The sequence below is a fragment of the Heptranchias perlo genome, chromosome 4 (assembly GCF_035084215.1).
Source record: "Heptranchias perlo isolate sHepPer1 chromosome 4, sHepPer1.hap1, whole genome shotgun sequence".
NCBI lineage: Eukaryota > Metazoa > Chordata > Chondrichthyes > Hexanchiformes > Hexanchidae > Heptranchias > Heptranchias perlo.
The window spans coordinates 8,199,100-8,213,339 of record NC_090328.1 but is presented as its reverse complement, the minus strand read 5'-3'; the positions used below and the strand labels follow the sequence as shown (position 1 = coordinate 8,213,339).

At 48.2% G+C, this 14,240-nt stretch overlaps 1 protein-coding gene across 1 annotated transcript in view; it reads right to left on the bottom strand.

Annotated features, from left to right (window-relative positions):
* Positions 1 to 14,240, bottom strand: part of LOC137320720 (G protein-coupled receptor kinase 5-like) — a 141,552-nt gene that overhangs the window by 98,692 nt on the left and 28,620 nt on the right. Inside the window, exon 2 of the mRNA XM_067982434.1 lies at positions 607 to 702. Coding sequence (XP_067838535.1) covers positions 607 to 702 — 96 coding nt within the window. The remainder of the gene's footprint in view (positions 1 to 606; positions 703 to 14,240) is intronic.

Genomic DNA, 14,240 nt, shown 5'->3' with positions numbered 1-14,240 from the left:
ACGGTGAAGGAACGGCGATATATATCTGCTTCCACCCCCCTTTCAGGCCGTGCATTCCAGATCATAACAACTCGCTGCATAAAAAAATTCTCCTCATCTCCCCTCTAGTGCTTTTGCCATTTACATTAAATCCGTGTCCTCTGGTTATCGACCCATCTGCCAGTGGAAAGTTTCTCCCTATTTACTCAATCAAAACCCTTCATAATTCTGAACACCTCTATTAAACCAGCTCTTAACTTTCCCTGCTCTAAACTGAACAATCCCAGCTTCTCCAGTCTCTTCACATAACTGAAGTCCCTCATCCCTGGTACCATTCTCAAACCTGTTATGTTTTAGCATTACCTAACCTTCCTTTCTTGTCCCCTGTCAATGACTTCAGTTTTACACATCCTGATTGATCAGTCAATCAAATCGTTAGGGGTGAGTTAGGTGCCAGTTACAGAAATTCGCGAAAAAACAAAAGGCCTTCCAACACTGCTGTGCGGGTGTTAGTTTTCCATCACTCTTGGCCGTATTCCTTTCAGCAGATGTCGCCTTCCAAGGTGATCTCTGCATACGGCCGCTTACGTCTGATCAACACATTTCTCAAGTCGAGTCGTTGCTTACCGACAGTCTTTCGCAGCTCCTCGCACTGACTGACGTGGGGCAATCTCAGCATTTCTTTCCATTTTTTACTCCGGCCCTTCCTCTTCCCTCCGCCACCTGTACGATAAAAAGCCGGCTGAGACCGTGTTTTCAAAATCATTTGGTAAATAAAAGCAACAAAAAATAAATTGCAATTTTTTATGAATATATATAGCGTATCGTTGCTAGACTGTGCAAGCAAACTGGAACCCTATTTTGAAATACTTCACATTTCTTCATTGCACAGCCTTGGGAGTTATCAGAACTCCAGAGACGGGCTATGCAGAGGAAACATAAAATGGGGAATCGAAATGAAATTAACTTGTTTAATGTCGCTCAGACCTCATTTAAAATTACATTTTGCTTACCGTAGAACTGCATGGAGCCATGCGACAAGCCAAGCCCGGCTACCCACTATTGACTCAACAAGTAGCAGCCCCCATTACAACCAACCACCGCCCCAAATATTAGATGGAGCGACATTCCTTAGCCTTGTATTGGAATCATTTTCTTTAAAACTATCAATAGAATTGCTGTCTTTATTGAAATCAACCCCTGTATTAATAGCTCTTTCAAAGAGCCAGCACGGACACGGTGGGCTGAATGGCCTCTTTCTGCGCTGTATGATTCCATTGACATTTCCTACCTAACCCCCTGCCCCCGCCACCAACTCCCCCCACTCCCGCAGCCATGTAATCTCCTGGGAGAGGCAAAAAAAAGAGGCGGGGGGGGGGGGGGGGAAATAAAAAGACTATACATCTATTAACTTAAAAACTAGCATCTCAGTGTAAGGGTGTGTTACTGGGAAGCCATAGCTGGAAAGGGTTAGAATTAAAGAGCTGAGGTGGTGAACTGGGGAGGTCATGCGAATAGTCAAAAAGCAACGGGGAGGCCATTCGGCCCCTCGAGCCCGTTCTACCATTCAGTTGGATCATGGCTAATTTGTATCTTAACTCCATCTACCCGTTGTGGTTCCATAACCCTTAATACCCTCGCCTAACAACAATCTCGCAATCTCAGTTTTGAAATTTTCAAACGACCCCCCCCCGGCCTCAACAGTTTTTTGGGGAGAAGAGAGTTCCAGGTTTGCACTTCCCTTTAAAATTTTTATTTTTAAAAAAAAATTTCACATGAGCTAAATTAGACACGAGAAGACCAGCAGCTGATTGGTGGAACAGGGTCATAAAAGGGCTGGGGCCCAGTCGAACATAGCACGACCTCAGCTGAGCGAGGAGGTCAGCAGAACGAGGAGTCGGTCACACTGGAAGTGTGTGTTGTGGTTTTATCACAGCACTTATCACAATGTGGAAGTCTGTTTTCAGATGGTACAAGCAACCCCTTTGTAAATGGCCATTAGCACTTTCCTTGCCTGCCAAGCCCACATCAACCTACACTGACGCTTAAAACAAAGTGCGTTCCACAGAGATACGGCAACTGCTTTGAAGTATTCTGCTCCAAGGAAAATTTGATTGCTAGACTGTGCTGGGTTAGAGATCAAAGCAATACAATTGGATCCAGTGTCCCTGGGATAGGGAGGAAGGGAAATCATAGAATCTTACAGCGCAGAAGGAAGGAGGCCAATCGGCCCATCGTACCTGTGCCGGCTCTGTGAAAGACCTATTCAATTAGTCCCACACCCCTGCCCTTTCTCCATAGCCCTGAAATTTTATTCCTTTTCAATTCCCTTTTGAAAGTCACTATTGAATCTGCTTCCACCACCCTTTCAGGCAGTGCATTCCAGATCGCAACAACTCGCTGCATTTAAAAAAAAATCTCATCTCCCGCCACCCCCTCCTCCCCCCACCCACTCTGGTTCTTTTGCTAATTATCTTAAATCTGTGTCCTCTGGTTACTGACCCTCCCGCCAGTGAGGAAAAGTTTCTGTCGGGGAAACGGTCAGAGCTCCCCGCTGGAAAGTGCACAGGTGGGGACGTGATCGCGTGTGGCCGTCATGCCTCCGGGGTCAAACCGCACCGGCTGGGCTAGCACGTAAAGAATGGCCATTCGGGCGAGGTCCCAGAGAGAGAGAGAGAGAGAGAGAGAGAGAGAGAGAGGGCACCTAAAGAGGACCATATCCCAGCGAGTGGTCGACACCATCAGAACGGGAGGTGTACAGTGCCCTGGTCAAGACACACCTCAACTACTGAGTTCAAACATCAAAGGACGAGGGGCGCATCCAAAACCTGGAGCAATGCAGAGTAGGACCAGGAGGCTGATCCCTAGCATCGGAGGGGGAGTTACTGAGAAAAAGTTGGATTCTTCAGCCTTGTTGCGAAGGAGATTTAGGGACATACAAGTGGGATTTACATTAAAAATAAATCAATCCGGAGCATTAAATTGGCAGCGAAAAGAGTGGGGGAAAAGAAACCTCATTGACAACACAACAAAAGCTGAATAATGGAAGTCTGACAGTAGAGCAATAAAGAGAAAGCGCTGGGTCTTTTTGGGGGTCCATCTGGCTCCAAGATGACACACCTGATGACAGGTAAATTGGAACGGAGTTGTCCATCCGTGACTCAGTAATCCGAGATCTGAGCCAGGCAAGTCCACAGTATCCTAGAGTTAATTCACTAAATAAGGAGAAACTGGCGGGAGGGTCGGTAACCAGAGGACACAGATTTAAGATAATTAGCAAAAGAACCAGGGGGGGAAATGAGGAGAAATGTTTCTACGCAGCGAGTTATGATGGTCTGGAATGCGCTGCCTGAAAGGGCAGTGGAAGCAGATGCAATAATAACTTTCAAAAGGGAATTAGATAAATAATTGAAGTGGAAAAACGTGCAGGGCTATGGGGAAAGAGCAGGGAGGGTTGGGACTAATTGGATAGCTCTTTCAAAGAGCCAGCACAGGCACGATGGGCCAAATGGCCCCCTTCTGTGCTGTACGAGTCTATGATTAACAGGGCCTGAGGCGGTAGACCTGCCAATGCAGGCTGTAATTCCTCACCCTCCAGCGATTCACTCAGAGGGTGGTGAACCTGTGGAATTCTCCACCACAGAAGGCAGGGGAGGCCAAGTCATTAGATGTATTCAAGAAGGAGATAGATATATTTCTTAATGCTAAAGGGATCAAGGGATATGGGGAAAAAGAGGAAACAGGGTATTGAGTTAGACGATCAGCCATGATCATTTTGAATGGCGGAGCAGGCCCGAAGGGCCGAATGGCCTACTCTTGCTCCTATTTTCTATGATCCCTGCCAACTGAATCCCCCAACATTTAGGATGGTTCTGGCCGGGCAAGCAAAAGGGAGCTTCTCTATGCTGCTAAGTTGTGTGGATTTAGCTGCTTAAGTTTCTGTATTGTCCGAGCACACACTTGGTAGGTGAGGCTGGTGGGGGGGGGGGGGGGGGGTCATCCCTACACCATGACCCTTTACCAATCTGCACACAAGTTCTCTTGGGCCCACATCACCGTTGCGTGGCCGCCGAGTCAATATCCTGGAATTCCCCACCCGACACTGTTGCGGGAGCGCCGTTCACCACACGGACTGCGGCGGTTCAAGGAGAAGGACCACCACCACCTTCTCAGGGCAACGAGGGATGGGCGATAGACGCCGGCCTTGCCAGCGACGCCCACATCCCGAGGACAAGTGCAGCGCGTCCCCAGAGGGAAAGCGTGCGCCCGTCCACCTCAAACAAACAGAAACTCTACCTACGAGGCTCTCTCAGGCTCGGAGTCTTAAGCAAGTGTCAGACACGCAGCTGACTAAGGACGAGGCAATTATAATATTTTCTTTGAAAGGAACCTCTTCCTGCTGAGTTTTAACATTACAACATTGACCACATTTCAAAAAGTATGTTGCTGTGAAGCGCTTTGGGACGTCCCGAGGTAGTGAAAGGTGCTATGTGAACGCAAGTTTTTATTTCTAAATAACAAAAGGAACATAGGGACAAGAGTAGGCCATTTAGCCCATTGAACCTGTTCCTCCATTCAATGAGATTATGGCTGATCTGTGACCTAACTCCATATACTCGCCGTAGCCCCACATCCCTGAATACCTTTGGTTAACAAAAATCTATTAATCTCAGATTTAAAATTAACAATTGAGCTAGCATCAACTGCCGTTTGCAGAAGAGAGTTCCAAACTTCGACCATCCTTTGCGTGTAGAAGTGGTTCCTAACTTCACTCCTGAAAGCCTGGCTCTAATTTTTAGGTTATGTCCCCTAGTCCTGGACTCCCAACGATCGGAATAGTTTCTCTATCTACCCTATCAGTGCCCCTTAATATCTTGAAAACTTCGATCAAATCACCCCTTAATCTGCTAAATTCCAGGGAATACAACCCTAGTTTGTGTAATCTCTCCGCATATAAAAATTAACACATATAAAAATGACAATTACCCTCCCACTAATGTTCCTCTTCAAATCTTTTTATAACAATTTACACAGCACTTCCCCACATTCAACTTCAGTTAGGTATTTCCCCCAGCAAATAGTGAACATCTAAATAGCGCAAAGTTTTGCAGCAGTTTTTTTTTACTGCTCGCAGAATCGAGAACAATTCTTTAAATCTTCATTTTGTCTGAAATTCATAACTAGGTTAACAAGTCCATAAAAAAAATAGCAAACCAAGCACTGGGGTTAATTCTAGAGGAATAGAATTGAAGGGCAGAGACGTTATGTTCAACATATAGAACCATACTTAAGAGTGCTGTGGCACAGTTCTGGTCTCCATATTATAAAAAGAATATAGAGGCACTGGAGAAGTGAAAATAAGATTCACATGGATGATACCAGAACTGTGAGGTTATACCTGTCAGGAAGGCTGAACAGACTGGGGCTCTTTTCTCTAGAAAAGAGAAGGCTGAGGGGTGAGCTGATAGAGGTCTTTAAGATAATGAAAGGGTTTGATAGGGTAGACGTAGAGAAGTGTTTCCACTTGTGAGGGAGTCCAAAAATTAGGGGCTGTAAAAATAAGGTAGTCACTAATAAATCCAATAGGGAATTCACGAGAACTTCTTTACCCAGAGAGTGGTGAGAATATGGAACTTGCTATCACATGGAGTGGGTAGAGGCGAATAGCATAGTTGCATTTTAAGGTAAGTACATGATGCATTTAAGGTAGATAAGCACATGAAAGAGAAAGGAATAGAAGGATTTGCTGATGGTGTTAGATGAAGTAGGCTCGAGTGGAGCATAAACACTGGCATAGAGCAGTTGGGCCGAATGGCCTGTTTCTGTGCTGTAAATACTGTGTAGTTCTATGAAATTCACAGAGAATCACAATGGGGGTTACGACAGGAGAGCCCAGTGGAGGTCAAGGACTCTAAAGGTCATAGGTCTACTAGTGCTGTATAAACACCAATTGTTTCCTGTGACATTTTCTCTCTCAGCACCAGTCTCTGTAATGCCTGTAAATCACCTAGTTTTAATAGGGCACCACCAGCCGTAACAATCACGTCAAGGCTTCACCATTCACATTGGTAATGAGTAGACATGCACTGTACATTATGTACATGGATAGCACGTACTTCTTCAGCATTCTTAAAACGAGGTGTACTCACAAAGGAAAAATGGTGAGCGGGCGGGGTGAGAGATTCCGTATTAATGAGGGCATAAACGTCACACCTCACCTACAGCAACTGGAATGGAAAAGCTCCAATAAACAACAGGAAAAGGTGAAAGCCGTAGGACGGCGTCCAGCGGCTCTCAGGAGATTAGGGAGCGGTCAAGAAAAGCAAGAGAATTCTGCAAATCTTACGTCAAGGAATATAGAAAGAAAGAATGAACATGCATTTATATATAGCACCTTTCACCACCTCAGGTTGTAATGTAGGAAACACAGCAGCTAATTTGCACACAGCAAGATCCCACAAACAACAATGTGATAACAACCAGATCAGCTGGTTTTTTTTTTTAAAAAGGTATTGGTTGAGGGATATATATTGCTCAGAACACTGGGGAGAATTCCCCTGCTCTTCTTCAAAATAGTGAGGTGGGATCTTTTACATTCACTTGAGAGGGCAGACGGGGGCCTCAGTTTAAATTCTCATCCAAAAGACGGCCCCTCTAATTGTCAGCCTGGATTTCGTGCTCAAGTCTCTGGAGTGGGACTTGAACCACAACCTTCTGATTCAGAGGCGAGAGTGCTACCCACTAAGCCATGGATGACTTTAGACCTTGTGCAAGATTACAAGTTGCTTCAAAAGGATGTTGCAAATGGTGCCTCCAACTGGATTCCTCTGTTGACTCTCGGTATTTTGGACTGTCCTGATTCTATCCAACGTTTTAACGTGCGGTAGGAGCAGCCAAGTTACATTTTGCAATGAAACGGTACCGGCAAACAATGATCAGCTTTGTGGAGCAGACTGCCAGGTAATGGAGGCAAGTGTCCTGGAATTAATTATAAAAGCATATAGGATCCTGGGTTTTATAAATAGAGGCATTGAGTACAAAATCAAGGAAGTTATGCTAAAACTTTGTAAAACACTGGTTAGGTCCCAGCTGGAGTATTGTTCTGGGCACCACACTTTAGGAAGGACGTCAAGGCCTCGGAGAGGGTGCAGAGGAGATTTACTAGAGTGGTGCCAGGGACGAGGGGACTTCAGATATGTGGAGAGACTGGAAAAGCTGGGATTGTTCTCCTTAGAGCAGAGAAGGTTAAGGGGAGATTTAATGGATGTGTTCAAAATTACGAAGGGGTTTTGATAGAGTAAATAAGGAGAAACTGATTCCACTGCAGTAGGATCTGTAACCAGAGGACACAGATTTATGATAATTGGCAAAAGAACCGTTGGGGGCGGGGGGGGCGGGGAGGAGATGAGGAGAATTTTTTTTAAAACTATAATCTGGAATGCGCTGCCTGAAAGGGCGGTGGAAACAGATTCAATAATAACTTTCAAAGGGGGATTTGGACAAATACTTGAAAGGAGAAATTTGCAGGGCTATGGGGAAGTGGGACTAATTGGAGAGCTCTCTCAAAGAGTCGGCACAGGCACGATGGGCTGAATGGCCTCCTTCCGTGCTGTAACATTCTATGAATTAACAGTCGATGCAGAGGATTTTATGAGGGGCACGGTGGGGATGAAGGCGGGGGGGGGTGGGGCGGGAACAGGAGAACTGTAGACGCTGGATAGATGGACAAACTGTAATGAGCCAAATTGCCTTCCACACCCAAACACATTTTCTGATCATTGAAGTAATGTTGCACAATTCACCGACCCGTAACATCCACAACAGAAAACAGAAATTGCTAAGAAATAAAAATGCACGGCAGGTCTGTCAGCATCTGAAAGGGATGTGACGGGTTATTGTTTCAGATGGAGACCCACCTGTAGACTCATTGTTAACCATCTCTTCTCGTTCCAGAGGATGGGCCTGCTGTGTATTTCCAGCATTTGTGCTAGTTTTTCCTCAAAATATCCACGGCCGCCTCATCCTCCTCCTCTTACTAACCCTCCCCCAACCCAGAAAGGACCTTTGTTGTCAATGACATTCACTCCTGGTTTCACCCACCACTGTTTACTAAATCATAGAATCTTACAGAAAAAGCAGGAGGCCATTCGGCCCATCGTGCACGTGCCGGCTCTTTGAAAGAGCTATCCAATTATTTCCACTCCCCCTGCTCTTTTCCCCATAGCCCTGCAAATTTCTCCTCTTCAAGCACAGAGGGGGCCGGATGGCCTACTCCCGCTCCTGCTCCTATTTCTTACGTTCATTTATCCAACTCTGCTTTTGATAAATATTGGCCCAAGACACCAGGGAGAACTCCCCTGCCCTGCTTCGAATTTTGGCCATGGAATCTTTTCTGTCCACCTGGGAGGGCGGATGGGGCCACAGTTTAACACCTCATCCTCTAGAAAGAGAGGAGATGGGTTAACAGCAAGTCTGCTGACGGGTCTCCAATTGAACATAAGAACATAAGAACATAAGAAATTGGAGCAGGAGTAGGCCAATCGGCCCCTCGAGCCTGCTCCGCCATTCAATAAGATCATGGCTGATCTGATCCCAACCACAATCTAAAGAACACAAGAAGTAGGAGCAGGACCCGGCCACACAGCCCCTGGGCCCTCCTGCGCCACCCACAGGGCATTGACCGATCCGAACTCAGCTTCATGTCCAATTTCCTGCCCAATTTCCTGCCCGCTCCCCATAACCCCTAATTCCCTTTACTTCTAGAAAACTGTCTATTTCTGTTTTAAATTTATCTAATGATGTAGCTTCCACAGCTTCCTGGGGCAGCAAATTCCACAGACCTACCACCCTCTGAGTGAAGAAGTTTCTCCTCATCTCAGTTTTGAAAGAGCAGCCCCTTATTCTAAGATTATGCCCCCTAGTTCTAGTTTCACCCATCTTGGAACATCCTACTGCATCCACCCGATCAAGCCCCTTCACAATCTTATATGTTTCAATAAGATCGCCTCTCATTCTTCTGAACTCCAATGAGTAGAGTCCCAATCTACTCAACCTCTCCTCATATGTCCGCCCCCTCATCCCGGATTAACCGAGTGAACCTTCTTTGTACTGCCTCGAGAGCAAGTATGTCTTTTCTTAAGTATGGAGACCAAAACTGTATGCAGTATTCCAGGTGCGGTCTCACCAATACCTTATATAACTGCAGCAATACCTCCCTGTTTTTATATTCTATCCCCCTAGCAATAAAAGCCAACATTCCGTTGGCCTTCTTGATCACCTGCTGCACCTGCATACCAACTTTTTGATTTTCTTGCACTAGGACCCCCAGATCCCTTTGTACTGCAGTACTTTCCAGTCTCTCGCCATTAAGAAAATAACTTGCTCTCTGATTTTTCCTGCCAAAGTGCATAACCTCACATTTTCCAATATATATTGCATCTGCCAAATCTCCGCCCACTCACCCAGCCTGTCTATATCCCCTTGCAGGTTTTTTATGTCCTCCTCACTCTCTACTTTCCCTCCCATCTTTGTATCATCTGCAAACTTTGATATGTTGCACTCGGTCCCCTCCTCCAAATCGTTAATATAGATTGTAAAGAGTGGGGACCCAGCACCGACTCCTGTGGAACACCACTGGTTACTGGTTGCCAGTCCGAAAATGAACCATTTATCCCAACTCTCTGCTTCCTGTTCGATAACCAATCCTCCACCCATGCCAGGATTGGTTATCGAACAGGAAGCATCACTTCCCTTTCCAGTTACTGACAAATCTGCCATGGATTTTGTGGTTTTCTTTTAAAGAGCACTTTCTGTTTCTTATTGTAGATGTTACGGGTCACTGAATTGTACAACATAACTTCACACTTCATTTTCGACCCCCACCTTCCCCCCCACTCCATATGTGATAAAAGTCCATGTACCAAAATGTTTTCTCATCAGAGTTACTCATTCCTCTCATTCACAATCATTTTGTTTCCAAACTCTTCGAGACAGACAGATGGGCGGGCGAGAGAGAGAGAGATAGATAAGGGCGGGCGAGAGAGAGAGAGATAAGTGCGAGAGAGGACAGAGAGAGAGAGAGATAAGGGCGAGCGAGAGAGAGAGAGAGAGAGATAAGGGCGAGCGAGAGAGAGAGAGAGAGATAAGGGCGAGCGAGAGAGAGAGAGAGAGAGAGAGATAAGGGCGAGCGAGAGAGAGAGGGATAAGGGCGAAGCGAGCGAGAGAGAGAGAGAGAGAGATAAGGGCGAGCGAGCGAGAGAGAGAGAGAGAGAGAGAGATAAGGGCGAGCGAGAGAGAGAGAGAGAGAGATAAGGGCGAGCGAGCGAGAGAGAGAGATAAGGGCGAGCGAGCGAGAGAGAGAGATAAGGGCGAGCGAGCGAGAGAGAGAGATAAGGGCGAGCGAGAGAGAGAGAGATAAGGGCGAGCGAGAGAGAGAGATAAGGGCGAGCGAGAGAGAGAGATAAGGGCGAGCGAGAGAGAGAGATAAGGGCGAGCGAGAGAGAGAGATAAGGGCGAGCGAGAGAGAGAGAGAGAGATAAGGGCGAGTGAGAGAGAGAGAGATAAGGGCGAGAGAGAGAGAGAGAGAGATAAGGGCGAGCGAGAGAGAGAGAGAGATAAGGCGAGCGAGAGAGAGAGAGAGATAAGGGCGAGCGAGAGAGAGAGGGAGATAAGGGCGAGAGAGAGAGAGAGAGAGAGAGAGATAAGGGCGAGCGAGCGAGAGAGAGAGATAAGGGCGAGCGAGCGATGAGAGAGAGATAAGGGCGAGCGAGCGAGAGAGAGAGATAAGGGCGAGCGAGAGAGAGAGATAAGGGCGAGCGAGAGAGAGAGATAAGGGCAAGCGAGAGAGAGAGATAAGGGCGAGCGAGAGAGAGAGATAAGGGCGAGCGAGAGAGAGAGATAAGGGCGAGCGAGAGAGAGAGATAAGGGCGAGCGAGAGAGAGAGATAAGGGCGAGCGAGAGAGAGAGATAAGGGCGAGCGAGAGAGAGAGAGATAAGGGCGAGCGAGAGAGAGAGAGAGAGATAAGGGCGAGCGAGAGAGAGAGAGAGAGATAAGGGCGAGCGAGAGAGAGAGAGAGATAAGGCGAGCGAGCGAGAGAGAGAGATAAGGGCGAGCGAGAGAGAGAGAGAGATAAGGGCGAGCGAGGAGAGAGAGATAAGGGCGAGCGAGAGAGAGAGATAAGGGCGAGCGAGAGAGAGAGATAAGGGCGAGCGAGAGAGAGAGATAAGGGCGAGCGAGAGAGAGAGATAAGGGCGAGCGAGAGAGAGAGATAAGGGGCGAGCGAGAGAGAGAGATAAGGGCGAGCGAGAGAGAGAGATAAGGGCGAGAGAGAGAGAGAGATAAGGGCGAGAGAGAGAGAGAGAGAGAGAGATAAGGGCGAGCGAGAGAGAGAGAGAGATAAGGGCGAGCGAGAGAGAGAGAGAGAGAGAGAATAAGGGGCGAGGGAGAGAGAGAGAGAGAGAGAGATAAGGCGAGCGAGAGAGAGAGAGAGAGATAAGGGCGAGCGAGAGAGAGAGAGAGATAAGGGCGAGCGAGAGAGAGAGAGAGATAAGGGAGAGAGAGAGAGAGATCAGGGCGAGCGAGAGAGAGAGAGAGATAAGGGAGAGAGAGAGAGAGAGGGGAGATAAGGGCGAGCGAGAGAGAGAGAGGGATAAGGGCGAGCGAGAGAGAGAGAGAGATAAGGGCGAGCGAGAGAGAGAGAGAGAGAGATAAGGGTGAGCGAGAGAGAGAGAGAGAGATAAGGGTGAGCGAGAGAGAGAGAGAGAGATAAGGGCGAGGAGAGAGAGAGAGAGAGAGATAAGGGCGAGAGAGAGAGAGAGAGAGAGAGATAAGGGTGAGCGAGAGAGAGAGAGAGATAAGGGTGAGCGAGAGAGAGAGAGAGATAAGGGTGAGCGAGAGAGAGAGAGAGATAAGGGTGAGCGAGAGAGAGAGAGAGATAAGGGTGAGCGAGAGAGAGAGAGAGATAAGGGTGAGCGAGAGAGAGAGAGAGATAAGGGTGAGCGAGAGAGAGAGAGAGATAAGGGTGAGCGAGAGAGAGAGAGAGATAAGGGTGAGCGAGAGAGAGAGAGAGATAAGGGTGAGGCGAGAGAGAGAGAGAGATAAGGGTGAGCGAGAGAGAGAGAGAGATAAGGGTGAGCGAGAGAGAGAGAGAGAGAGATAAGGGCGAGCGAGCGAGAGAGAGAGATAAGGGCGAGCGAGCGAGAGAGAGAGATAAGGGCGAGCGAGAGAGAGAGAGAGAGAGATAAGGGCGAGCGAGAGAGAGAGAGAGAGAGAGATAAGGGCGAGAGAGAGAGAGAGATAAGGGCAAGAGAGAGAGAGAGAGATAAGGGCAAGAGAGAGAGAGAGAGAGAGATAAGGGCAAGAGAGAGAGAGAGAGAGAGAGATAAGGGGCAAGCGAGAGAGAGAGAGATAAGGGCGAGCGAGAGAGAGAGAGAGATAAGGGCGAGCGAGAGAGAGAGAGAGATAAGGGCGAGCGAGAGAGAGAGAGAGAGATAAGGGCGAGCGAGAGAGAGAGAGAGAGATAAGGGCGGAGAGAGAGAGAGAGAGAGAGAGAGATAAGGGCGAGAGAGAGAGATAAGGGCGAGAGAGAGAGATAAGGGCGAGAGAGAGAGAGAGAGAGATAAGGGCGAGAGAGAGAGAGAGAGAGATAAGGGCGAGAGAGAGAGAGAGAGAGATAAGGGCGAGAGAGAGAGAGAGATAAGGGCGAGAGAGAGAGAGAGATAAGGGCGAGAGAGAGAGAGAGATAAGGGCGAGAGAGAGAGAGAGAGAGAGAGAGAGAGAGAGAGAGAGATAAGGGCGAGCGAGAGAGAGAGAGAGAGAGAGAGAGAGAGAGAGAGAGAGAGAGAGATAAGGGCGAGAGAGAGAGAGAGAGAGAGAGAGAGAGAGATAAGGGCGAGAGAGAGAGAGAGAGAGAGAGAGAGAGATAAGGGCGAGAGAGAGAGGGAGAGAGATAAGGGCAAGAGAGAGAGAGAGAGATAAGGGCGAGAGAGAGAGAGAGAGAGAGATAAGGGCAAGAGAGAGAGAGAGAGATAAGGGCGAGAGAGAGAGAGAGAGAGAGATAAGGGCTGAGAGAGAGAGAGAGAGAGATAAGGGCGAGAGAGAGAGAGAGAGAGAGAGAGATAAGGGCGAGAGAGAGAGAGAGAGAGAGAGATAAGGGCGAGAGAGAGGGAGAGATAAGGGCGAGAGAGAGAGAGAGAGAGAGATAAGGGCAAGAGAGAGAGAGAGAGATAAGGGCGAGAGAGAGAGAGAGAGAGAGAGAGATAAGGGCGAGAGAGAGAGAGAGAGAGATAAGGGCGAGAGAGAGAGAGAGAGAGAGAGATAAGGGCGAGAGAGAGAGAGAGAGAGAGAGATAAGGGCGAGAGAGAGAGAGAGAGAGAGAGAGAGATAAGGGCAAGAGAGAGAGAGAGATAAGGGCGAGAGAGAGAGAGAGAGATAAGGGCGAGAGAGAGAGAGAGAGAGATAAGGGCGATGAGAGAGAGAGAGAGAGATAAGGGCGAGAGAGAGAGAGAGAGAGATAAGGGCGAGAGAGAGAGAGAGAGAGATAAGGGCGAGAGAGAGAGAGAGAGAGATAAGGGCGAGCGAGAGAGAGAGAGAGAGAGATAAGGGCGAGAGAGAGAGAGAGAGAGATAAGGGCGAGCGAGAGAGAGAGAGAGAGAGATAAGGGCGAGCGAGAGAGAGAGAGAGAGATAAGGGCGAGAGAGAGAGAGAGATAAGGGCGAGAGAGAGAGAGAGATAAGGGCGAGAGAGAGAGAGAGAGAGAGAGAGAGAGAGATAAGGGCGAGAGAGAGAGAGAGAGAGAGAGAGATATGGGTGTGCGAGAGAGAGAGAGAGATAAGGGCGAGAGAGAGAGAGAGAGAGATATGGGTGAGCGAGAGAGAGAGAGAGATAAGGGCGAGAGAGAGAGAGAGATAAGGCGAGAGAGAGAGAGAGAGATAAGGGCGAGAGAGAGAGAGAGAGAGAGATAAGGGCGAGAGAGAGAGAGAGAGAGAGAGAGAGATAAGGGCGAGAGAGAGAGAGAGAGAGATAAGGGCGAGCGAGAGAGAGAGAGAGAGAGAGATAAGGGCGAGAGCGAGAGAGAGATAAGGGCGAGAGCGAGAGAGAGATAAGGGCGAGAGCGAGAGAGAGAGAGATAAGGGCGAGAGCGAGAGAGAGAGAGATAAGGGCGAGCGAGAGAGAGAGATAAGGGCGAGCGAGAGAGAGAGATAAGGGCGAGCGAGAGAGAGAGAGAGAGATAAGGGCGAGAGAGAGAGAGAGATAAGGGCGG